Source organism: Tyto alba, unplaced genomic scaffold (assembly GCF_018691265.1).
Source record: "Tyto alba isolate M040663 unplaced genomic scaffold, T.alba_DEE_v4.0 Super-Scaffold_42, whole genome shotgun sequence".
Lineage (NCBI taxonomy): Eukaryota > Metazoa > Chordata > Aves > Strigiformes > Tytonidae > Tyto > Tyto alba.
Window position 1 is genome coordinate 14,484,440 of NW_024881318.1, and position 24,550 is coordinate 14,508,989.

A 24,550-nucleotide genomic window follows, 5' to 3' on the forward strand; every position below is an offset into this window, starting at 1 on the left:
TAATTTAGTGATACCTTCTGTAATCCCAAGGTCAATAAACAGAAGTGATTGAGACCAGAAATATCAATAATCCATTTTGGACAAATGTCTTTAGTGCTATAGCTCCAAGGGTGAAGACAGGCTGTACTTTATGAAAAGGGAAGATTTTTACCCTTAAAGCAATCGTTATGACAAACTGCTTTGGATGGGGCACTGATTCTCCCATTCCCTTTTCCTTGCAAATCGCATTCTTTTAATTTACTCAGTTCTTACTCTCTCCCTGCAGCCTGACACTGTTTGCGACTGTGTGTGAAAAGACAGTGCTGAAACGGGTGCTGAAAGAGCTCTGGAGGGTGGTAATGAATACCATGGAGAAGCTGATTGTTCTGCCTCCTCTTACAGACCATACGGTAAAGCATTTTATCCTTCCTGACTCATAGCAGAAGGTGTTGCCATTGCCTGTGTAAGTCATCTTCTTGACCTAATGAGTCATCTGCCCAGGTAAATTTGCCTGCATGTAGCCTACTTGAGGATGGAAAAAAATGTCTATAACCTAGTAAAGTAAGACAGCAGCTCTATTTACGGTAGGGTTGCAAGATACAGAGCACACTCTAGAAAAAAGAACAATTCAAAATCCACGATCTGTAAGGAGTTGCTATCAAGTATATCAAATTGGGGATTTGCAATGCTTTAAAGAGAGATATTTATGTGGGATTATCGAGCAGTTAGTGTTGTCTTCATGGCATTAGACCAACATCTGTAAACAGTTTTGCCTAGTTATTGTCATCTATTAGTCAGGGGTGTCTCTGTATAGATGGGGCTAATTTGGGCTTGTTTTTTAGTGACACCACACCATATCTTACCCCCCAGAAGGCTTTAACATCGGTATAGGCTGGCATGATTTCTGTGTCTGATGTTGGGGAGTTGGAAAGATGTCCAGATAGTTTGCCTTCACAGGCAGTCTTTTATATAATTGTTCAGCTGTGTGGACCTGCTGGATGAATGTGTGTCATGAATGTAGACATGTTTTTAACAATGGAAGATTAACCCTTTTTAAGTTTTGAGAAATCACAGAAACTGATTAAATGTCAGTCATGCATGCCCAGCTGCTCAGGGGGATGGCACTCAGCTGAAGGCAGTGTGAGGTTTGGGCTACAACCTTATTATTTGGAGATGATCCAGAACTTCTTTTCATCTCTGTGTTGGAGTAAACTTGCAGTCTGTGGCTAATTGATGCTGGGTTGTTTGATTTTTTTTTTTTTTTCAGTAGTGGTTAGAGCAATAGTGGTTTTCACTATTGATCAGTTGCCTACATATTTTGAGTGGACATCTTGGGTTGCAGTCTGTAGAGAAGTGATGCAAACCTGCAGCTTGCATGTCGTGGTTTGGGCTTGGTTGGCAGCCAACCACCATGCAGCAGCTCTCTCTCCCTTCCCCTCCAGCAATGAGAAGGGACAGAGAGCCAGGCTTGAGGCTCAAGATAGGACTGGGATGGGGAAAAATTCCCCTTTATGATCACGAGCAAAAGGCAGACTCGTTAGGGGAAGAAAAAAAAGAACATACATTTATTACAGACACTAACAACACTTAACAGAGTAGGACAGTGAGAAGCATTGCCACATCTTGGGAACACCTTCCCCCCACCCCTCCCTTCTTCCCAGGCTCAGCTCTGCTCCCGATATCTCTACCTCCTCCCCCAGTGGCGCAGGGGCAGGGAATGGGGGGTGCAGTCAGTGTTGCCACTTCCCTTATCTTCGGTGAGGGGAGTGTCCAAAACTTGTTCCTCCTGCTCCATTGAGGTCCCCGTCTCACAGCAGACAGTCCTCCACAAACTTTCTCCAACTTGAATTCCTCCCATGGGCTGCAGCGTTCCCCACACTGCTCCGTCATGGGTCACTAACTTCCTCCAACTGGATTCCCTCCCACGGCTGCAGCCCTTGCCGAGCTGCTCCGGCGTGGGACTCCCCCGCATGCTGCAATCCTCCCAGCACTGAATTACAGCAGCGGGGCTGCCTTTTCCCATGAGACCCCGGCCTTCTTCGGGCACAGCACTTTGATTATTCCAAGCAGAAGCCACAGGCCATAAATCAGTGCCTGCTCCACCGTAGATCTCCATGGGTGGCAGGGGGGGCCGCCCTGCCGTCTCCCCACAGGGTACAGGGGGGTGTCTGCTCCGGCACACCTCCCCCCTCCTTTCTTCCTCTGTTCCTCCACTGACCTTGGTGTTCACGCAGCTGCAGCAACTCCTCCTCACAAGTCCGACTGCCCGTCAGCACGTCCCTTCTTAAATACGTTATCGCAGAGGCGCAGCCGATTGGCTCAATTTCCCAAACAGAAGTGGAGCTGACATGGAGCTGGGGGAGCTTCGAGAAGCTTCTCATAGGGGGCCGCCCCGATAGCCCCCTCCCCTGCCACCAAAAAAACTCCACCACTCACTCAACCCAGGATATTGCACTAGGTGTTTCTTGCTCTGAGAGGGAAGGCCTTGTCTCTGGGCTTGATGATGACAACTTTAGACAAAACTGCTGAGATGCAGTGTGCTGTCATACCTACTAAGCATAAATTAGCATGAGGCATAATTTGCTAAAGACTGCTTGCTCGGAGCTCAAATTTGGAATAATCATTTCTGCTTGCCTTTTTTAATTTATAAAGAAGAAAGGAAAAAAAAGTCTAAATTTATGAGGATGAAATTTCTCTCAGTTGAATTGCTGTAAAAGGAGCCTTTGGGAACAGGTGCCAAAATCATCATGTACGTGCAGCATTAACATGACCCCTTCAGAATGGAAGCAGTGAGATCAAGGGCCTTGGAGAGAACCAGGAAGGAGCTGCTTAAGCTTCATACTTGCTAGTTTTGAATTATAAAGGTGGAATAGGAGAGAGACAGTGCTTGTATCATGGAGAAGGCAGTAACTGTGGTCACCCAGTTCTTCCAACGTGCCGGATGTTGCTATAAGCCACTTCAAATTTTTTGTTTGGTGGGTTTGTTTTGTTCGGTTATTTTGTGGGGTTTTTTTGGGGTTGGGGGGGTGGGGAGAGGAATCAGTGTTTGGTTTTTTTTTTTTTTTTAAATTACAAATTGTTTCTTGTTGCCATCACTTCAGTTTCAAATGGAGATGCTCTTTTTGTGTAATGAAGCACATCTTCAGTTGTCTGAGTGCAAAATGTTCATAGCTCGAGTTTTAGCTGTCTAATCAATTGTATCGTAGTGAGGAGGCTGAACTAGTCGAAACTGGAAAAGAGTTGCTGTTTCAGAAAGGTGGTTGTGAACAATGCAATGATTAAAATGGCCTTGTCTGCAGTCCTTGAGCAGGGAACCTGTGGTGAAGCTAGATGTGCTACAAGGGCAAAGAGCTGCTTCCACTATCCCCTGGAACATTGTGATTTATTCTGTCACCACCAGATTTTCATCATCACTAGCAGCGAAGGCTGGCAGGGCAAGGCAATGAAAAACTTGGGGTTGGCAGTGTGGACAGAAGCAGTACTTTCTCTTTCATATTCTACTTCTCTGCTCACTCACTTCTGTGTAACTCACTTTTTTCCTAGCCCTCAGCAATCGAAAGCCCTAGTGCTGCCTCTCCATGTTTGAAGGACCACTGAATGAGGATTTACCTCCTAAAACTCCTCTGCAGCCCTTAAGAAATAGTGGATATTCATGGTAGAAGAGAGTCCCTTTTATGGAATATTTTCTTTTCTTTCTGTAAAATTGCTAGAGGTGCAGAAGCATTTTTGATGGTGGTCACAGAAAGCATAATTGAGTAGAAGGTTCCTAGCACTCTGCAGTGTCTCACTTGTCACTTGCCATGACCCTGTCACTACACAGTGTTTTAGTGCCCGTTACTCCCCAGACCGATCTATTCCACTTAAATTAGCTCAGCGTGTATTACACAGGAAGGAAGATCTGAGCTCCTTCCATTCTCTGCTGCTTCTGGAAGTTTTTGTGTAGGGAGGGGCTGGGTTGAGAAAGCAGTCAGGTACTGCCCATGGAAGCTGCAGGGGGCACAGGGCGGTTATCAGCCTCTCACTCTGATGACCTGAGCTGTGGGTGCCTTAATGACTTTCAGATGACTGGCTTCTACCTCTCTAAGCATTGACTGCCTGTGGGTTGTGAGATTAGTGGCAACATGATCTCCAGTAACTCACCGAGCAGTTCACACCTCACTAGTTTCAAGTAAAGATCACCATTTAATTAAGCACTGTCTGTCTTGGATGAATGGATATTCAAACACAGATCTCTGTGAATCCTTATTTTGGGGTTGAGTGCACAACGCTTGGGGATATTAACAGATTAGTTTTACATTTCTTTCTCCCTTGATGCTTAGGATGAAAATATGGCATGCCATTAGTAACTAGTCAGGTCAGTGAACAGTTGCTTAATTTACACAGAGACGATTCTTCTGGAGCCTCTCTTTTATTTCATACAGTATGCTGCAGCCATTCACGTGAGGCTCCATTTGTGCTTGCTGTGCATTTTTCTACTTGTCAGACTTCTCTTCACTAAATGAGAACATGGTCCAGGATAAGAACAAAATTTTCTTTAAGCTGAAGACAGATTTTACACATGACTTCCAAACAGGCTGTTCTTCACGTTCGTCTGCAAGCAGCAACACTCCAGAGCTTTTCTGTGGTGGAGGAGAGTGTGGCTTTAAGAGGTTTTCTGAAACCTTTCTTAACTTGTGCTAGTTTAAATGAATCCTCTCCCTTGTGCTAGCTAGGAGCAGGAAAGTCCAAGACTGCCTCTGTGATGAGGAGAAAAAGCTTTCTTAGCCTTGAATGAAATGATGGTCTGTGAACTGCACATGTGCCCAGATCTCTGTACTGACAGGTAATTACTTTCCCTTTTTCATCCCCACTTTTAGGCCCATTTTCTCAGTGTTTCATACAGCACAACAGCTATAAAATAGTCTTATTTTTTTAGTGCATGGTAGCAAACATTGCTTGATGATGAAGCTTTTTAAATGAACTTAAATGCTGCTAATAAAAAAAAATCAAATCTCATTGTTGAATGTAGGGATTAAAAAAAAATCTGGGAAAGGGATGTACAATACCAGATGAAATTTCCTTGCACTGATATGTCTCAGAAAAATAAGCCTGAGTAATAATATGTTTTCCAAAAAAGGACTGGAATTCAAAAGACTTGCAGTAGGCTTTTGTTTCCTAACTTTGTTAACTGAGCAGTAGGACAGTTAAGCTGTGAGAGTTTGAGCCTCTTGGAATATAAATCAGTGCAGTGCTATTAGCTTCTAGCAGTTAGACTTGAGTCAGCTGATAATCCTTCTCTAAATGCCTTCACTGAGGGGAAGAAAACAGTCAGACCATTAACAAGGAATTTAAAATCTTTGTGTGGCAGACTCTAGATGTCTTTCATGTCTTCAAAAAGTTTAGGAAGGTAAAAGTAATTTCATGGGAAGAACCAGGAAAACCAGCACTAAGGTCTGTCCCCTTTCCTGCTGTATTTACCACAGAGCTATGCAGAAACAATTCATAAGGACTTAATCTTTCCTCATATTCTATGCTTGACATTTTAATCAATTCCATTGTGTGTAGCTTTTCTCAAGACTACCTGATATTTACGTTTGGTTGTTTTCATTCCCTAGAGGCGCACCTGGAATAAGTGCTGTCTATAGAGTTTTATTGTATGTTTTCCATGAATAAATACCTTTTCTGAGGAGGTATAGCATCTTCTTTACAAGAATGCCATTTGGCAGAGGAAGAAGCTGTCCAGATTCTGATTAGATGTTACCAGCATTGATGACCAGCTCAGTGTAACACTAAAATAACTTCTCCTTGCAGACACATTGACAGAGATTCACATTGGCAGAGATTGGCACTGATTGATGAGGATTTTCTTAGCGGGCAAGAACTGAGGAGTAGTTGTCTGAACAGCTTTGTTCTTTGAAGCAAATCAAGTCACTGAGTTTTGCTCAGTGTTACCAACCTGCCCTCCTTAGAAGCCTGCAGTGGGGAGAATATGTGCCTAGGCTAGTTAATGTTGTTGTTGGAATGTATATTAAAAACTAAAGTGTCCAGTGAAGGTTGAAAATACTGGATCAAGAAATGTTAATGTTACTGTGTTTTGAGACTACTGACTTAACTTTTTCAAAATTCAGGTTATAAAAATGTTTTTGTTTGTTTTTTTTTTTCTGCTTGGTCAACAGACATGAAAACCTTAAGTTTTAAGATCCATAAGTCAAACAAACTTTGTGACCAATCATACAGAACAGCAGGTGCATCTGTTGGGTACCAAGAGCGCTGGATGAAGCTGCGTTCCCTGGTAGATTATTTGGTGTGGCCCACAGTGAAATCACTGTGTTGCTCCTGTCATGCAGTCATGTTCAACCTCACTCCCTGGAAACACAGAGAATTTTGCACTCTTTCAGTTTGAGAGCTGGGCTTCTTAACACTACCCGTTGGATATTGGCAGCTAGTGAAGCTCCCGGTCTGATTTCAGAAACTTTCCTTTATGGATGTGTTGTTCTTTCCAGCACTTCCTCCCTCCTACCCCTCCCAAGAATTGTGAATTTAATCAGTTATTGACAGCTTCTGTTTAGCTACAAAGTCAATAATGTTCATTCTGCATTGACTTGTATTCAGCAAACATAAAAGGCTGAGGAACAGTGAGGGTTAGATGATGGTTACGGATAGAGCAAATCAAGAGGTTGTGATTTCAGGTCACAGAGCCCTTCAGCTTGAAGAAATTTCTGAAGCTGGCAAAACTAAAGAAGTACCTCATCGAAAAATTCACTTCTGGACTGCTGTTGTAATGGGTGGAGGGTGCCCAGTGTCCCTAGAGCAGTTCTCAGTCTTTCCAGTGTTACAGCTGTAAACTGTCTGCCTGTGTTCCTTCTGTAAAAGGGAACCTGCTGCTGGAGGCAGCAGGTATAAAGATACTTTTTTGATGAGGGGAACCCATCAGTGAGGCTGACATTAACTTTATTCCTAGAAAAAAAAAAAATAATTTCAGCAATGATCTTTGCGGTAGAACACAGTTCCCAGAGTGTCCTCTGCAAGTGCATGTTCCTGCTCCACAGACTACTGACTTAAAACAAAAAAGGCAGCAAAGAAAACAAACTGAGTGGCATAGGCAGGGGCAAAGGGCAATATAATAATTCTGGGTTTACATCTTGCTTCATTACAATTTGAGGGATTTTGGAGTGGGGAGTGATCGTGGAAGTTGTTGTTAAGTGGGAGGGTGAGACTGCTGAGATGAGAAAGGATAGTAAAGGAGAGGGAATGAGGGCTGTGGAAAGTATTGGATTTACTGGAGACCTTTGGGAAAATGTGGCCCTCATGCAGCCAGCGGTCCCCAAATAGAATGAGCTTCAGCTTCTCCCAGGTGTTTACCTGAGCAAAAAGACCCTACTGGAAGTGCCACCCACCAGTGTCTGGTCCTGTGACGCCTATTTCAGGCGTTCAGCTGGGACATCCTCCAGGCCCTTCTCAAGTGATACCTGTGGTGACATTCGCACATACTTTTACATAGACTCTAATAACCAGTTACAAGCGAGGAGAGCCAAAGATCACATGTGAGAGGGCAGTGCTCCTGACCTACTGAAGGCTTTCCTGAGAGAGATAAAAGAAGGGAGTTTTAATTAGGGAAGAGGGTCACCTGTAGCTTTGTCATGGTGCTAAAGCCCAAATCTGACTAGCCTGAGAAGGCTGAAATGGAGGGCAAAGTTTCATGCTGTGAAAGATGTGCAGTTCATAGCCAGAATTACAGTAGGCTGGGGTTTTATTCTGAGCACAGTAATAGGCAGTTGTGACCTTTTTTAAGAAGAAGTAAAGATCAGATGAATGAAAAGGAGCAAAGTAGAAAAAAAATAAATTCCAGCACATCCCATAAAGCATCTCTGGGAGAAGAGACTGGAGAATTATTTTGGTTGCTTTTGGCTTTCTCAATAAATTTTGGACTTATCTACCCAGGTAAAAAGAATATTACACAACAGAGAAGTGCTGTGATAGGGAAAAGGAAAAATACCTTTGTTGTAACCATTGCAGAGAAAGTATGTAAAAATCCATTACACTAGCATGTAAGTGACTTGAAGCAAGATTTTCCACCATTGGGATTTATCTTCCCTTTTTGTTTCTTCATTGGTCATATAGAATCAGTAAGCCACAGTGGGGGAAGGAGAGCCATTGGCCAAACTTTTGACACGTAAAGGTGATGCTGTAGTATTCAGTGGACTTTGCTGATCTCTCACCCGAAAACTGCTCAGATCCAGTTTTGTTTCTGATCTGGTGAATGCTTACCCCTGCCCCACTGATTGGGCTCTACTTCTGTAGAGAGATCGTCATTAGTTGTGTGATCTTTTGCTTTGGCCAGTCTTATGCTATCTTCATGTGTATTTAGGGTTGAAATCTAAAGGAGCATTTGGAGGCAAAGCCAGTGCACTGCCTTCACCTGCAGCCTGGGCAATCCATTTGAAGGTGCATCCTGTTTAAATGGGTGGCTGCTGTAAGCAAGAGTAAGCCAGTTAGCAGAATAATGTGCTCCGAAATAGCTGTCGATGTGGTATCCACGGAAATGCCAAGTTTTATACTAAGTAATAAACTAGCAAGGAGACGAGTTTTTGTGACTGGCCTTAGGGTGGTTATATAAAGTTCCAGCTGTGGACTGACTTGCTGAAAGGAAAAACATGCAAAGCTTGTTTATAATATTTTTTTTTTCCTGTCCTTTTCCTTCTAACTTCTTGCAATCGTAGGGCACACAGTTGATTTTCAGTGCTGCTAAGGAACTGGGACACTTGTCAAAGTTGAAGGTATTGTCCTACATGGCTTGTGTTAATGTCTGTTGTGTAAGCATGAAAGTGTAGTAGTGCATAGCATGTCTTGTGCTTCCAGTGGTTCGTTGCTGAATGCAATTGTAGGGAAATGCTTTTAAATGCATTAAATGTGCTTTTAAATGCATTCTGCTAGTTATACCATTGTGTTAACTGTTAAACTTTATTGTGGGTTTAATCATCAAAGTAGTTTTGTCTGTAGTTACAGTGATCAGTTTGGTATATCAATTTAAAATTAAAAAAGTAGAGTTCCTAATATCTGGCCAGTTCTTCTGTATTCCCATGCATAAAAGGGAGTCCCTTATGTGAGGCATAATGCAGATATAACATTAATGAATATATCAGTCAGAAAGACGATTGTGCTAGCTATTGATGAATTATATGAAATGTTACAAAAATAGCTTGCTTATGGAAGAGAGCCTGCGTCTAAATTCCTTCTGCGTGGGCTCTCTTTACAGGCAAGCTGGCATTTAGCATGAAGGCTATGTTGATGTGTTTTGACAGTGCATGACATGACAGTGCATGACATGAGCATTACTAAGTGCACGCCACCTCATCATAAGCCAATCAAGCATTAATTCTGTGGTCACGACAGGAATGATATGAAAATAGTGACGCCTTACAACATTCAAATTGCACTATGTTGTGGTTTGACTTGTGCTACAAAACAGGTATTGTGCAAGAAGAGATCTAAATCTGAAGCGTCACAGAGCACAAACTGTGCTGCAAGGAAAACGGAGTTGAACGTGAACTCTGTCGCAGAGCATGGTCAGGGAAATCTTCCCACACCAAAGGGCATTCTCCTAAGTGATTAGTGCAGTTTCAAAATTCATTCGTCTTTTCCCATACATTTTTTTTCTTTTGTCTTGCGCCCTTGTTACAGCTGTCCTTATACGACTGTTTTCTTTGCACAGCAGACACATTTTACATACACATGTTTATGAGCCAGGACAGTACACAATTCATTTAACATAGTGCTTATTAACAATCCTAGTAAGTGATCTGGACATGCAGATATGTTCTGAGATGCACACACTTTTCTCCAGCTGCATTTTGGGGCTGTTACATAGCAGTTAACAGTGATAAACCTTCAAGGGTGATTCCCCAGGGGAATAGCTGTCACTTGTGCTGGGGGGTGGTGCCGTGCACTTCCACAGCCAGGCTGTCCTTCCTCCCTGGTGATGTGGTGGCTCCCGAGGACGAGGATTGCGCTACCTCCACTGCTTCCTGCACTCACAGTGCTTTGTGTCGCTTCCATGGGAGTAATGGGGAGAGGGGAGCTCCGCAGCCAGCCTGGGAGAACAGGAGCTGGACCACATCCTCCACATGTGACTCCCTTTTCCTGTGAGTATCCCCTTCCCCTTTCAAAAACATCAGCAAGAACCCTGAATTTGGAGAAAGAGCAGCCATCCCTGCCTTCTACACGCACTCCTGATGTCAAAGGGGGAGAGCTCTGAATTTGCTCCATTTCTTCTCCCACGTCACAAGGACAAGTTTGTGCACTTGTGCAACTGTGAGTTCTTGTGTCTTGCTTGCATACTCAGTGACGTTCACTATTATCTTTGACTTCTTCCATATTTTCTCATTACTGGAATTTCTTAATATATACAAGGTGGCTTTTGCCAAGGACGAGTTGGAAGCTTTGCCGTTTTCCATTTGCACTGGTCAGAAGAAGGTCGTCCCTCAGCAGCAGCCTGTTTTCAGTTCAGTTACTGTAAAGGTTAACTTTGGTAACTCTGGACTGCATTTTTAGAAATACACATAATCATGCAAATCAGGCGAGCCCTGGTGTGTGTTCAGACCTTGATTTGCATATCCATATGTAGGACTAGAGTAGCACAGTTACAAAGGATTTTATATGTGGCAAGAGAGTCATACACAAGTGTGAAAGCACTCTACCACCTGAATTCTGGAGACCTTTAGTTCAAATAGATGGTGTGAACTGACATTGCATCCAAAAGTTTCCAGAAGAGCACAGGTGTTACAACAGTGTAAATTGTTTGGGTCTGTGCAAGCATTGTGGATGTTGGTTTGTTGGGTTTTTTTTTCATCCTTTTGTTTTTGTAGGCACATACAAGCTAACAAGGGAAGCCAAGAGTAAATGGCTCTTCAGAGCCCCTCTTCCATGCATTTTGCAGTTCCACTAAAAGCCTGGGGAAATTATGGGATGGATTTTAAGCTTTATTTGTCTTAAATAGCACAGGGGGAACAGAGACCTAGTGAATCAGATAACTCAGCTGAAAACTGAGACTGACAGACCTGACAGGCTCTTGTCCTGATGACAAATCGATTTCACAGCATATTTTAAAATGCTCAGAAAACCAACCATAAACCTGACACCTTGGTGCTGCATATCTGCCTCCTATTTATTATCAAATTCTTTCTGCTCAGTTTGCTTAATAGCCAGCAGCCAGAGCAGGGAGCGAAGCAGCCTCCTCTCCCTTGTGCTGCCCCCAGGGTAACCAGTCGAGCTCTGGCCACAGAGGTGGTTCTGAGAGTACCTGTGGAGATACAAGGATGAGTCAGAGACCAGGAAATTGTTTTTATTTGGTTTATTTATTTATTTATTTATTACTTCTTCTACTTGAAGTTGCATAATTATTTGATGTAAATATTTGTTGCTTGCTTCTTACCAGCAATCTGGGAAGTGCAAGGTAGCACTCTGTGCAGTCCTTTATAGGAATAATGTGGGATTTTCAGGGGGCAGGTGTGCAGGAAAATGACAGTCATGGGCTCCTCTGTGTGTAGTTGCAAGCATTACCGGTCCAGTCACTGGGTTATATCTACATAATATGTTAATAAGTGGCACTGGGAAACTCTCTTAGAAAGCAGTGGCGTGTTGCTGTGCGTTGGCAGCATGGGCACCACAGAGTGACTGCTCAGAGCAGGGCTGAATGAGCTCTTTAGGTGTTTAAGAGAAAAACACTGACCACCTGGTTTCTGTCACAGTGTGGGGAATCTGGCAGGCAGACCTAGAAAGTCATTTCAACAGACATGAAAGTCACTCTGCCTTGGGGACAAAACCACCCTGACTAAATTGGCTTCTCCCACGAATGTGTGCTCTGGCTGATTGTGCACTTAATCTGACTGTCAGACAGAGAAAAGAATGTTTTACCCTCTGTGTACTGAAGCGTGAAGCCACATCATCTTCAATTGAATTACTCCCAGTTCATGAAGAAGAGGGAGGAGAGCTATTGCTTCCCTAAGGACAGCTTGTCACAACATAAGATACGTTGCAGCTTACAGGGCACTGTGCTGCTGCACATAGGTCCCCAGGTCAGGAGCATCCTGTGTGGGGGAAAGAAGCAAGTTGAGGTATGTCTCTAGTACTCAAGAAGGCACAGTGCAAATTTGTCTGAGGTACTGCTGATTTGAGAGGCATCCTCTGTACAGTTTAATGTAGCACTGTGCAAAGGTGCTAGCTAGATGTCTGAGAAGCGTGGCGAATTCCTATCACTGTGCCTAGACTGTGTGAGCCCTGTCTCCATCAGGCAGGAGATGGATCATGGTGGATAATGAATGAATCAGAAGAACACCAGGCAGTGTGAAGGATGACCAGGCTGCAAGATAGCCAGCAGGTTTGTCAGTGTGAAACACACACATGGTGCCACACACTAGGCATGCTTTACTCAAAGACAACTCGGTAGATGTGTCTTCTGGAAAGTGTCTCATATTGGAGACTATGACATGTTCAGAGTAGGAATAAGTAACCTTTGCCTGATTTGTCTACATCTTTTTCATGAATTTTTCAGCACTCAGGCTGCAGTCTGCTGGCCTGACCCACACGCAGCTCAGTTAGAGTTTGGATTTGTGCAAAGCTTTGACTTCCTAAAACGTGCCATTTTTCAGAGAGAAAATGCTCAGTGAAATGCCAAAGGGTGGCACATCCTCGTAGTCGGGCAGGAGTCTAACAAGGATACACTCCCACTGCAGGAAAGGGAATCCCTTCCCAAGTGATTCCTGGCTCTTTGCTGTTAGAGATGGTGGGTCTTAATGGCAACAACAACTTCTTTTAACCAAGGTATTTTCTAGAGCATATTGCTTGTTTGGTTGGTTTTTTTTTTCCCTCTACACAAATGTTATGATGAATTAGTGACCTTTGTAGATGGAAGAATTAAAAAAAAACAAACTAACAAAAAAAAAAACAAAACAAAAAAAAAACAAAAACAAAAACAAAAAAAACAACCCACAACTTTGCCCAATATCTGGTTGTCAGAATTCATTGATTTAGGAAGTGTTTTGAGAGTTTTGTTGTGGCTGCTCTAGAGTGACAGGGGTAGCAAGCAGACTTGAGCTTTCTGAGTCACAAACTGATTTTAAATTGTCAGTTATCTCTGTCCAGTTCCTTTCATTATTTCTCTCCTCTGTGCCTGAAAGGGACAGAGAAAGTGAGATTACTATCAAGTTAAGCTGTAATAAATGATTCTGAGAGACTCCATTAAGCGTTCTTTAAACAGCTGAATTAATACTGTGGCCACATAGCCACAGCATGAATCCAGAGAAAGTGATGATACTGGGAACTCCTTTTCCTTTAGTCTCTGACAGCATACTCACGTCAAATACAATGTTTTTTTTGCAGGATCATATGGTGAGAGAAGAAACTAGGAGTCTCACTCCAAAGCAGTGTGCTGTTTTGGATCTGGCACTGGATACGATCAAAGTAAGTAATTCCATTTCTGTCTCTGTCGTTCCCTGCTCCATCCCCAGATGCTGTTTGGGAGGATAGTGCCTGTCCCAGTTCAGGAGATGGCAGGAGTCTGTTGCTACTGATACAGCAGTGAAGGCACTGAGTGAGTGATACTGCAATGTTTATGTAAACCTGAATAGCTTCAGGTGACTGGCACATGCTGGGAGTCAGCGTATTTGTATTTAAGTGCTTTGGAAGAAGAAACCCATGGACAGTTGCTAACAATTGGTCTAGGAGCTGGATTTCCAGTACGGAAGTTGTTTTGAGAATTTTTCCATCTCTTTGCCATCCGCATACACAGAAGCACATAAATGTTCATTGCTGGTTGCAATTCTTCCTTGGTATGTTTTCCTGTTTCTGTTTTACTCTTAGCAATATTTCCATGCTGGTGGGAATGGTCTGAAGAAAACCTTCTTGGAGAAGAGTCCGGACCTGCAGTCACTTCGATATGCTCTCTCTCTCTACACTCAGACCACAGACACTCTCATCAAAACCTTTGTCCAGACTCAGACAGCTCAGGGTAAGACTCTTTTGTGGTGTTGGCAAAGTTGAATGGAGCTATCTGCTCTGTTCGTAATTGCTCTGTCTTGTACTGCCAGTTTGTGCTTTTGGCAGTAATGTTTCTGGAAACGTGACAGTTCAGAGCTTTTGAAACTGGGAAGGAGGGAAAGGGGGTTATTGCCCACTCAACTACATTTTGAGAGACCAGAAATATGTGAAGCATAAGGCCTGGGGTGTTTGTGGTCTTTTTTTCTGTAATCCTCACTTAACAGTCACGTTTCATGAATTAATGTGGGTGGGTGACTTAATTGAAATTCAAAGTTACTGTACTGAGACTTACACAGTGGTGTAAGAGACCATTTCAGCAAGATACCACCACAGAAACTAGTCAGTGCCTGTGTTACAGGCCAGCTGCCAGCAGGCTGTGTAGTCCTGACTAAGACTGACAGCAATGTGATGAGTCAAGGAGCTACATGCTGCCTGTAAAGGGAAAAGTCTCTTAGGAGAGCAATGAAAGCACAGTTTTGTCTGCAGCCAGTACAGGATATGTGCTTGCTAGATGATTACAAATCACCACAACACATTAGTAAGCTGCTGGGATGGATCACTGGAGTTCTTTGGTAGCTCTCTGAGAAGGCGTGACAGTGGTGCAATTTCATTGATTTGGAAGGGGTAAACAGTTCATTTACTCTATCTTTCATTGCTTTCATGTAAATATCTGAGATTGTTGTGCAGAGTAATTTGGTCTCTAGTCAGGGACCTTCACTGTCTGACTCTGAATCTCACTATTCTAAGGAAGAGGGGACAGATGCTGTTAGAGATTAGGTAAAAACCGAAACTGAAGTTTTCAGGCTCTTTAAGTACAAATCTTGGCATTGGGCTACTACATCTCAGCAGCAAAAGTCATACAAGTCCATGGGGGTCTCTTTCTGCCATCTTTTTGCTCGGGGTCATTTTTCCTTTAATATCCTGCCAAGCCTATGAGAGCTGGAAGCCCCCACAGACTGTCCTGTGTCAGCACACTGTCACACTGAGCCCTGAAATCAAGGGGAAGGCAGTCCCTAGCCAACATACTTTTCCCTTGTTTGCAAAATGAGACTACTTGATACTGACATTACTGTACCAGTGGAGAAGGTACTGAGAATTCTTGATCAAACAAGGTTTGTTTTTAAAGTGAGAAGTTGAGTATAGTTTTGGGGGACTGAATCATCCCTGCCTTTAGCAGCATGATATATTCTTGCTTAGGTTGAAACATACTGCATTAAAACACTAAAGTTAACTAGTCAGTGCCTGTATTTGAGAGAATGGTCTTATGGCTGTGTCCCAGCAGAGCAACGATGACATCCAGTGGCCAGACAGGTCAAAAGTCTGCTGCACCCGCAAGGGACTCCAGGAACTTGGCTGTTGCCATTAGAATTACACAAAACACATTTTAGTTCGGAAGTTTTGTGCAGTGTGTTTTCAAACTCTGCTGTTCTATGGCAAATGTTTCCCATTATATATCCAGACCATGAATTGAAGCTAGTTTTCTATGTAGATCATAAAGCAGCTTCATGCAGTGCATGATTTGACTATAAAACTCCACTGAGGGTGAGTGTTTAGCAGATACACAAAGATAATTGAACATAGTCTAAGAACAGCAGGAATATAGAGGGTTGCCACAGAAGTGGGTGGGGTGTATTTTTATTTTTTTTTAAGTCACTTAGAAAGAACAAAGCTCTGGTTTAGGACATAAAATACACTCATTACAAGGTCATCAATTATATTTCATAGCTGACTGATGACATTTCTTTGTGGGTCATCTAAGCCACTTTAGGAGACAGGTACTGGACATGGTAGGCCACTGAGCTGATCCAAATCATCATCATCTACATTAGTAGGCCTGAGAGTTTTGGACCCTGTTTGGGGAACAAAAGACTTGAGCTATGCCACCTAATATCTGTGGAATCAATGATGGAGTATCTCTGGGAAAGGCATGACTTGCTCCTGGGATTGGGGCTAGTAAAGGATATTGCTTGCATACGTGTCTCAGTAACCCCAGTTGGTAGATTGGTTTGGAGATCTGCATGTGCACTGGAGAGACAGAAGAGGCAGCACTAGTATTTACAGCTGACATCTGCTTACCAGAGCTCTCTGATGTTGCCCTTTGCATACGTTGAGCTTCCCACAAGCCTATCGGAGGAAATGGCTACATGCAGAACTACTTAAATGTTGTTTGCCTTTCTTACTTCACTGATCAATGGCTACACCTTCCAGTTTGTAAGGTATCTATTGCCCTCGTTTTCTTACTGAGCAGGCTTCTATAGCACTATGCTGTTAAATGTTTGCTCTGCAAAGTTAGATCAGGGCTTGCAGTTTAGTTAAACCAGCACATATTCTGTTCCTGTTTTAACCCAGGCAATCCCTTACACGCAGACAGCCTTGCTCTCTAAAGCCTGTGTTGGTGCGGAAGATCTGTGAGGATATTTTGTCTATTAAGAGCTAGAATATTTGTCTTGTATTTTAAGAGACACTGCTAATTGGATTGTAATTCATATTCTTCTCTCTTTATCCTGCTTGCTTCTTGCCTTTTGAATTCATGTCTCAGTGCATGATGGGAAAGGTATTAGGTTTACCGCTAATGAGGACGTTCTTCCTGATAAGGGTATGTTCAAGACTGATGTTGTTACCATAACAACATTAGCCAACTGCCTTGCTTTTGAAGTCATCTTGCCCGTGTTCAGAAATCTTTTCGAGAGACCCGTTCCCTGTAGCTCCCTGTAGAAGTGAACTTTCACTGAATGCTTGCATCCTACAGACAGAGCCACAGGTTGTGCGGTTTAGAAGTCTGTACCTTGCCTGAGAGCCTGTCCCCAAGCTTGAGATTTGTTCATGGAATATGAAAGCTGTCTCGAAAATGGACTGTTTTTTGAGAGATGCTATTGACTTGCTCCCCTACCCTTTACCATGGGCTGTGTATTGCTGTTCCAAGTCCTAGATTTGCATGTGTATGGTTTGCTGAAATGGGCTACTGTAATACATGGTAATGTCTGATATGCACTCAAGGTTATGGCCAAGCTTGAACCATCTGGCTTGAAGGGAGGTAGCTAAAAGTCTGGGTGCCCAGGAGAGCCCTAAAAAAAATAAGTCTTGTTGTGTTTCATCTCTCAATTTATTTTTTGCTGTCCAAAGTCTTTTTGTAACCCATTGCACGAGCTCAGTTCTGCAATTTCACCTTCCGGTTTTGCAATACCAATGAGACTTTCATGTCACGATTTAAATCTGCTGGTCACTAAATGTGCAAGCATGTGTATGCACATAGTTGTACATGCTCAGACTATTTTTTACTGGCCATCTACACAGTGGTTTTTTGTCTCCAAACATTTCAGTTAATAGAACACGATTTTTGTATGAAAAGAATGAAGATAGAAAAAAAAAATTTTAATATTGTCTCCCTCAAAGGTAATGGGATGGTTCCGCTGTCAGTGTCTCCTTTACAACCTATTAATTACACTAAAAATCAGTAAAATGGAGACTTGACTGTTTGGCAGCTGATGTATCTGCAGATGTTGCCTGATAAAGTTGTTATATACTGTTGGTAATCTTGTCTGTTCCCATGGGAAATGCCAACAGTATGAGTGACAGACCCGCACCATCAGATGGGTCAGGTCAGTAATTAAGCCTAGCAATTTCAAAGCTCTGTGCTTATTTACAGAAAGAAGGAACACTGCCCTTCTAAGCAAAGAGAAAACAGTACATTCGAGATCATGTACAAATGTCACAGCCTAGAGGCTGTTTATTGTACTCAGGTCAAGAATGAGAAACTACCCTAAGATAATAATTTGAGGTTCTGTTTTGTTTTCTTAGATACTTGTATATTAATGTGACTTTCACTGCCTACCGTTCTGTGCCATATAATTCTCTTCAGAGAATTGCACAGATTAGCTCTCAACCTCTTGGTTTTTAAATGAGTGTTTTTGCTGCCTGTAGACTGTTCTTGTGAAAGTTGACTTGTTAAATCTATCTAATCAAAATGTTTGTTTAATTATATCCTTCAAGCTCCTTATCTTGAATTTCAAACACACCAATTCTTTCACTTAGTAATGTGCCTTAGCCTCAGAATTGACAACGTAACACTGCTGTTCATAGGTACTCAATTACCCTGTAGGTATCCCAATTACAACAGCATTGATAATTGTCAACCTGAGGTCAGACAATTATCAAAGAGAAAGTAAAATCAATCTCACTACCTTATCAAAGACTTCATTTTCATTTGCAAAGCAGTCTTCTGTAATGTACACGACATCTTGATTTTCCTTCCCAGAAAAATGTCATTCCATGATAATTATGATTAGAAGTTAAAAAGTTGAAAACAGCATAATACATGAATTGTAAGGTTCATGAGATCTTCTCCCTGTGTTACAACATGCTTTCTTTTGCTCTTTGAAGCTCCATCTTGTTTTCTTCCTTGCTAACTGATGCAGGGAAATAAGTAGGCAAGTTGTGAGTGCTTCTCTCTCATAATTTTTGATACACAACAGTGAAGGGGTTCTCAGGATGACAACTTTTATCTGATGTACAACATGGAAAAAGGTTCTTGGAGGGTGAGACTGCACTATGGCTCCGTGCATCTTTGTCTGTTTTTTTCCTAAACTTCCTCTCTGGTGTGGGTTTTTTTGTTGTTTTTTTTTTTTGTCCCTCCCTTCTTCCCTGACCAGACAGGAATGGCAATGCCCACCACTGGAATGACTGCATGTACACATAATAGCTTGGCAGGAACCTCTGAAAACTCCTTGCTCTCTGTGAGGGTCTGTTGCCGAGCTTTAGGTCTTTTAAATTCTTTTAAAATTCTTACTACTATTCTCAACAGGATGTGATCTTCATGGTGGAGTGCAAAAAATGTTAGTGTTTATGAGTGTTGGGCATGCAAGCCTGATGTTATCTTCCGTTAATGTTAACATTATCGGTGTTGACTGAAAAGCTGGATTTGGAAGGTGTACTGTGAAAACACTAAATGGTTTTGCTGAGGCCATAAGATGGGTGCCAATAAACAATAATCCATGCGTGCACCGGGGGGGGGTGTGTCAATTTTCTTCCAACAGGCTCTGGTGTGGATGATCCTGTGGGTGAAGTGTCCATTCAGATTGACCTGTATACCCACCCAGGAACTGGTGAACACAAGGTCACGGTGAAAGGTATGGCAAAGCATGTGTTACTGCTCAGGCTCTGTGACTGTGTCAAGGCAGATCTCCACTTGGCAGTCATTATATTTCTGTGTTAGATCATGGGATGTGAATTCAGAATTGTTTTCCCTGTTTCCCATCAGGAAGATGTAAAGAAAAAGCAAATGAGCTTGTCCAGCCAGTGACACAGCAGTGTACAGTCCTGTTGTTAATTTCACATATTGTTGCCAATAAACAAAAATCAGATGATGGTTCTCACCAGGCACCGCAGTTTAGCCTGCGCTGCAGAGAACAGGGGCAGCATGACAGGGTGATGTTGCAAAACTGCTCAGTGTAAACTGAGAGATCGCAGAGCCACTAAGAGTTGAGAGGCTCCTCTCCCCCGTCCTGAAGGCCATGTTGGTCCCTGAAGAGTTGCTCTGAAAATAACCAAAGCAGTGATTCACCCCATCCATCTCTTCCTCCTTCGTCTCCTCTGCTAGAATACAGCATATTTAACTACTTTAATTTCCTCTGAAGATTTATATAAACAGCTCTTCAGGCCTCTCTTCTGGCTGAATGTACACTGCAATGCAAAAACTGATTTTCAGAGCTATTTCCTGTGCTTCAGTCTGTTCCCCACAGTGACCTGAGAGAGAATGAGCATTAAAGACCTAATAATTCTGGGTTCTGGAACCACCCACAGCTCATGGGCTTTGTCTTACCTGCAGTCTCATTTTCGTTTTCGAGACCTTAATATTGGCCTCCAAAATACCCCTTTTTTTTTTTTCCTCATCCCACACAGAAGGTAGATGTAAGCATTGAACTGGCAGGGGAGCCTGCCTGGAGCTGCAGGAATGCCTGTTTTTTTGGACTAATTTCTTGACTATGCATATGGCAAAAGCTAAGTGCTGTCCCAAGCATTAAATTCCCTTCACAGAACTTAAACTAGAGCAAAAAAGCATATCTTTGCATTACAAAAGTGTCCTGCCCATGCATGCCAGGACACTGGCATGTTTTGGGTTGGACTTTGTCCTCTGAAACAAGAAAGCAGAGCAGAGCAGAAGGGTGTCCAGAGCAATAGGAACAAATGAGTATTTACTGTAAAACAGGTTGTGACTGTCTTTTCCAGTTGTGGCAGCCAATGAACTGAAGTGGCAAACGTCTGGCATGTTCCGTCCATTTGTTGAAATCACCATGATTGGGCCCCATCAGAGTGACAAGAAGAGGAAGTTTACAACCAAGTCAAAGAGCAACAACTGGGCTCCCAAATACAATGAAACCTTTCACTTGTAAGTGTGAAAAATAGCCTGGGGGTCTGACAAGTGCAGATGCAGAGGACAGGGTTTTCCAGTGTCCAGGAGCAGCCTGCTCAAGGCCCAGATGTGTACGTGAACCAGTAGCTTGGCCCAGTCTTTGGTGTCTTGGCAGGAAAAGCTAGATGATGGCAGTGTTTGCTGTGGGTGGCATGCTGAGGTCTGTTCTGTACCAGCAGTGTCCTTTGGCTACCTTCTGAAGTGCACTGCGTGTCCTGTGAACATATTTTACTGTGCTCCATAGTTTTAATAAATATTTTGGCTTTTATTGGTAGAGTCGAAGCTAAAATTCATTACATATTTTTAGTTCTTTTAATCTTAATGTGTGTTTTTATCTAAACTTGACCCGTGGGACATGCTTTGTGAACATGTTTCCAAGGATACAGCCATTGGAACTGGTTAAGTTGCACTGCTAAAATTGCAGTCTTTCTCAACACTGAGTATTGATCTCTTCTTATTTGGCTTTCATTATTTCAAAGGCATCTTCCTTCTTGGAAGGCTCAACAAAGGGAGCCACAGACTAGTGCTCACCCAGCTGTACAGTAAGAATGAGAGGAGAGGAGATGGCCAGAAAAATACTGTAAACATCCTGGGGGAGAGGGACTGTCCATATAATTTTTCTTTGACGTGAGGAAAGGCAGGCTTCCTCTAAATGAAGAGATTTTGTGTGTCCCTTCCTTTTTTTTCTTTTTCTTTTTTTTTTTTTTTATTCTTTTAATTTTAGAAACATCAAAAAGGTTGGGGATATATTTTTATTAGCTTTTGCTTTAATGGAAAGTTCTGAATCTTTAACAAAGACTTCATCTAATTAAAATATTAATTATTGAAATGAAGCAACCCTTAACAGAAGCAGAAATGTTTAAAGTCATCTGAGTTGAAAATCTATTAGCATGGCTTTAATGTTCTCCGCTTCTCTCATTTCACAGGTTAACACACACACACAGATGCAAAGGCAACTTGATAAGGGTTGTTCATTTTTTTCTTGTTAAGTATCCAGGTTGTCTTTATCAGCTGTAAATCAGCAAAGTGCCCATATGCCATAGGTTTTGCTTCTGCCTCTCTGACCAGGGTCTTCTGTAGAAAGGAGTTTTCGGTGGCTCGTCAGAGCACTCTAGTCAGCTGCTGACACCTTTATTTTGCGGAGGAACTTGTACATTCTGAGGAACTGTAAGTAAACTTGTGTGTGTTTTTCAGCATACTGGGGAATGAAGACGGCCCTGATGCCTATGAGCTCCAAGTCTGTGTGAAGGACTACTGCTTTGCGCGGGAGGACCGGGTACTGGGGATAGCAGTGATGCAGCTCAGGGACATAGCGGACAAAGGAAGCTGTGCTTGCTGGTGTCCCCTCGGGCGCAGGATTCACATGGATGAGACTGGACTTACAGTCCTGAGGATTCTCTCTCAGAGAGCCAATGATGAAGTTGCCAGGGAATTTGTAAAGTTGAAATCTGAGTCCCGCTCCACAGAGGAAGGCACCTGAGCTCAGCTCTGTACTGTTCCCTTTTCTCTTCTGCCTTGTGCCAATATGTGCGAGTGTTCAACAATTCTCTTTTATTAATTACAAAAGCTTTCTTCCTGTTGTCTTTGTCAGCTCCAATAGCGCACGTGTGCTGTACAGGAAACAAATCCATCAATCTGATGTGAATTATTTATTTTTTAGTAGCTGGGTAAGACACCATAGAGAATAAGACAATCTTCTTATTTAAGATGCAAATTCTGCTTTGTGTATATAAATTATGCTGGGTTTTGTTGATATGCAGCACTGTGATTTTTATCCTCTGAAGTTGGCAGACGTTAAAAAGGTTCTACATAATCACACTACGATACAAATACACAACTGTGTGGAAATTGGGAGAAGAAGAATGATTTGGGGTTTCGGCAAAGCACAGTTATTCCTCATTAAATTTGTGTACTGTGGAGCTGCCAGGGGATGTTTTGGCACAGATTATGCCACTGTCCCAATGTGATATGCAGGCACCTCAACGTCTGCTTAAAAAGGAAGTTGCAAATTGCTCTGAAGAGGCACACCAAATGAATGTATGACCATGGATGTGCTGCTCTGAGCATGGGTGAGACCAGTGGGACAAGTGTAGAGGGGATTAAGATTTCATAGCCAAAAGCTGCAAAGGCAACACACCAGAAGCAGACTGCAGCTGCCCTGCTGTTGTAATTCAGTGGTGTGCCTCGGAGAATATAAATCCCCACGTGCTGCTGGGAATCCTGCATCACCATGGGGTTGCTGTAAGCTGCTGAACTCCGCAAGTCACACTTTGGCTACCGTGACTGACACGGTAAAGAAGGGAACAACATTAGAGCCATGACAAATAACATGGCTGCTATATATATTCTTCTGTTAGTTTTTTTGACATAGGGTTGGATAATATAATACTTGCAGGCTTTCTGTAGCATTTTGTTACCCTGGAGTAGCTGAGACCATTCCTCACTATGAACACCAGAAATGATGGCTTGCTTGGGAGAGAGTAACACATCTCCCCTCTGCAAGCACTCAGTCTGGAGCACTGGTCAAGGTGCAGCAGGTCCATTTGGTTCAGATCTTGAAGTCACTGTTGGCCGTGCTGTGGTTGACCCACGCTGATTGTCAGTAATCTGTGATTTAACAATACCATTGAAAATACTTTTGCACTGTCTTAAGGAAGCATCCTGGTTTTGTTTTCTTGCAAAACAAAACACTGTCCTGAGCAAAGTGATTGCAGGGAAGTCAGAATTTCTGACTGAAAATTTGTAAGCAGGAAGGTCTGGAGTAGTGATTGCACCTGAGGTATGTTTGTTGGAGGGTATTTATTGTATTGGGGATTATTTTGCACTTTCCAGATGCCCTCGTGCTCCGGAAAGTGCAGCTGGAACAAGCCAGTCCTTGCCCATAAAGTACTGTAATACTGTCAATAAATTCAAGGACTGCATATTCAATGACTCTTTCTTTTTTCTATTTTCTCTGTTACTTGTATAGCTGTATGATACAACTCCTGTATTTCATGGGCCTGCTCGTAGAGTTCTGAGACGGCACATCTGCTTTGTTCTTGTCCATGGTGTATTATAATAATGCTCTTGAAAACTCCACGCTATTTGTCATGATTTTGAATCATTGTACGTGCCATTGTTATGAGAACTGTTAGCACAGTCTTTAATAAACCCTTTTAGCAGCATTTGGAGTTGTCTGTTGAAGTGTAACTAATTGGGTTTGCTAAATCACACAGGGCAGAATCACTACTGCATCTTTGCAAATTACTGTCGTTTAGTACACTGATATTTCTTTGGTGCTGTAGATGCCCGGCAAGAGGTATGAGTCAGACAATTCCCTGCTCCTCCACGGTGCCTCCATCTTTGACATCTTTCCCTGAACTTCTTGGCTTCTGATAATACACTGAGACATCACAGAAAAGCATAGAGAATAACTTCCTTTTCTTCTCCTATCTGGCCTTTAAGTCAAGTTTCCTTTATACTCAGGTAGTCTCCTGAAGATGCTGAGTGCAAAAACTTGGGCAGGCAATAGGCTACTTTACCGATAACACCTGAAGAAAAATAATTATATACCAAGCTTGATTCATAGTTTTCAGTCTGATAGGAGCATTAATACCCTGTAGATGGTATTGACAAGAGATGAGAGAATAAACCTTCTTGATGTCAAGTAGACTATTCCCCCTCCTCAATTTTTGGGGATGCTGCCAATTTCCAGCAGACAAGCTCACATAATTCAGACACTCATATTTCATGATAATGCGGGTCTGCAAAATTTTGTGATCTGAGATGCCATGTTTTCCTTAGGTAACATATGCTCAGCAATGTGAGTAACTCGGCTCACTCACAGTCCAGCTTGTAGCTGTATTCCTGTTTCTGGCTTCTTCATGGGGAAATTGCTGAGTTTGATGGCATATCCCATGTGATGTGTTGTTTAAAGCATGGTTTTAAAGAGAGTTCTGCAGTGGAGAGAAACCAATAAAGAGCTACATAAAGGAAAATGGCTGACTGTAACTGTGGTGAAGAGGCCTGGGCAGGGTGAGAGGTCTGGCTGTTACTAACAGATTGGGGAACCCATGGGTCCTGAATGTATTGCTCACCCACCAGTCTACTGCTTCTGCGAACCAAGTTTGTGAACGTTTTAATCACAGAATGAATTTCCACAAGCATTGC

The 24,550-nt window shown here is 42.6% G+C and overlaps 1 protein-coding gene across 17 annotated transcripts in view; it reads left to right on the top strand.

Annotated features, from left to right (window-relative positions):
- UNC13B (unc-13 homolog B) overlaps positions 1–23,565 on the top strand; it is a 216,109-nt gene extending 192,544 nt beyond the window's left edge. For 9 of the 17 annotated variants that reach the window (XM_042804534.1, XM_042804540.1, XM_042804535.1 and 6 more), the window contains 8 exons: positions 266–389; positions 8,679–8,735; positions 13,336–13,416; positions 13,816–13,963; positions 16,532–16,588; positions 19,026–19,118; positions 20,218–20,377; positions 21,596–23,565. In XM_042804534.1, coding sequence (XP_042660468.1) covers positions 266–389; positions 8,679–8,735; positions 13,336–13,416; positions 13,816–13,963; positions 16,532–16,588; positions 19,026–19,118; positions 20,218–20,377; positions 21,596–21,881 — 1,006 coding nt within the window. In that variant the 3' untranslated portion in view covers positions 21,882–23,565. The remainder of the gene's footprint in view (positions 1–265; positions 390–8,678; positions 8,736–13,335; positions 13,417–13,815; positions 13,964–16,531; positions 16,589–19,025; positions 19,119–20,217; positions 20,378–21,595) is intronic. The other 8 variants (XM_042804537.1, XM_042804543.1, XM_042804544.1 and 5 more) reach the window with 2 other exon arrangements.
- Positions 23,566–24,550: the final 985 nt, after the last annotated feature.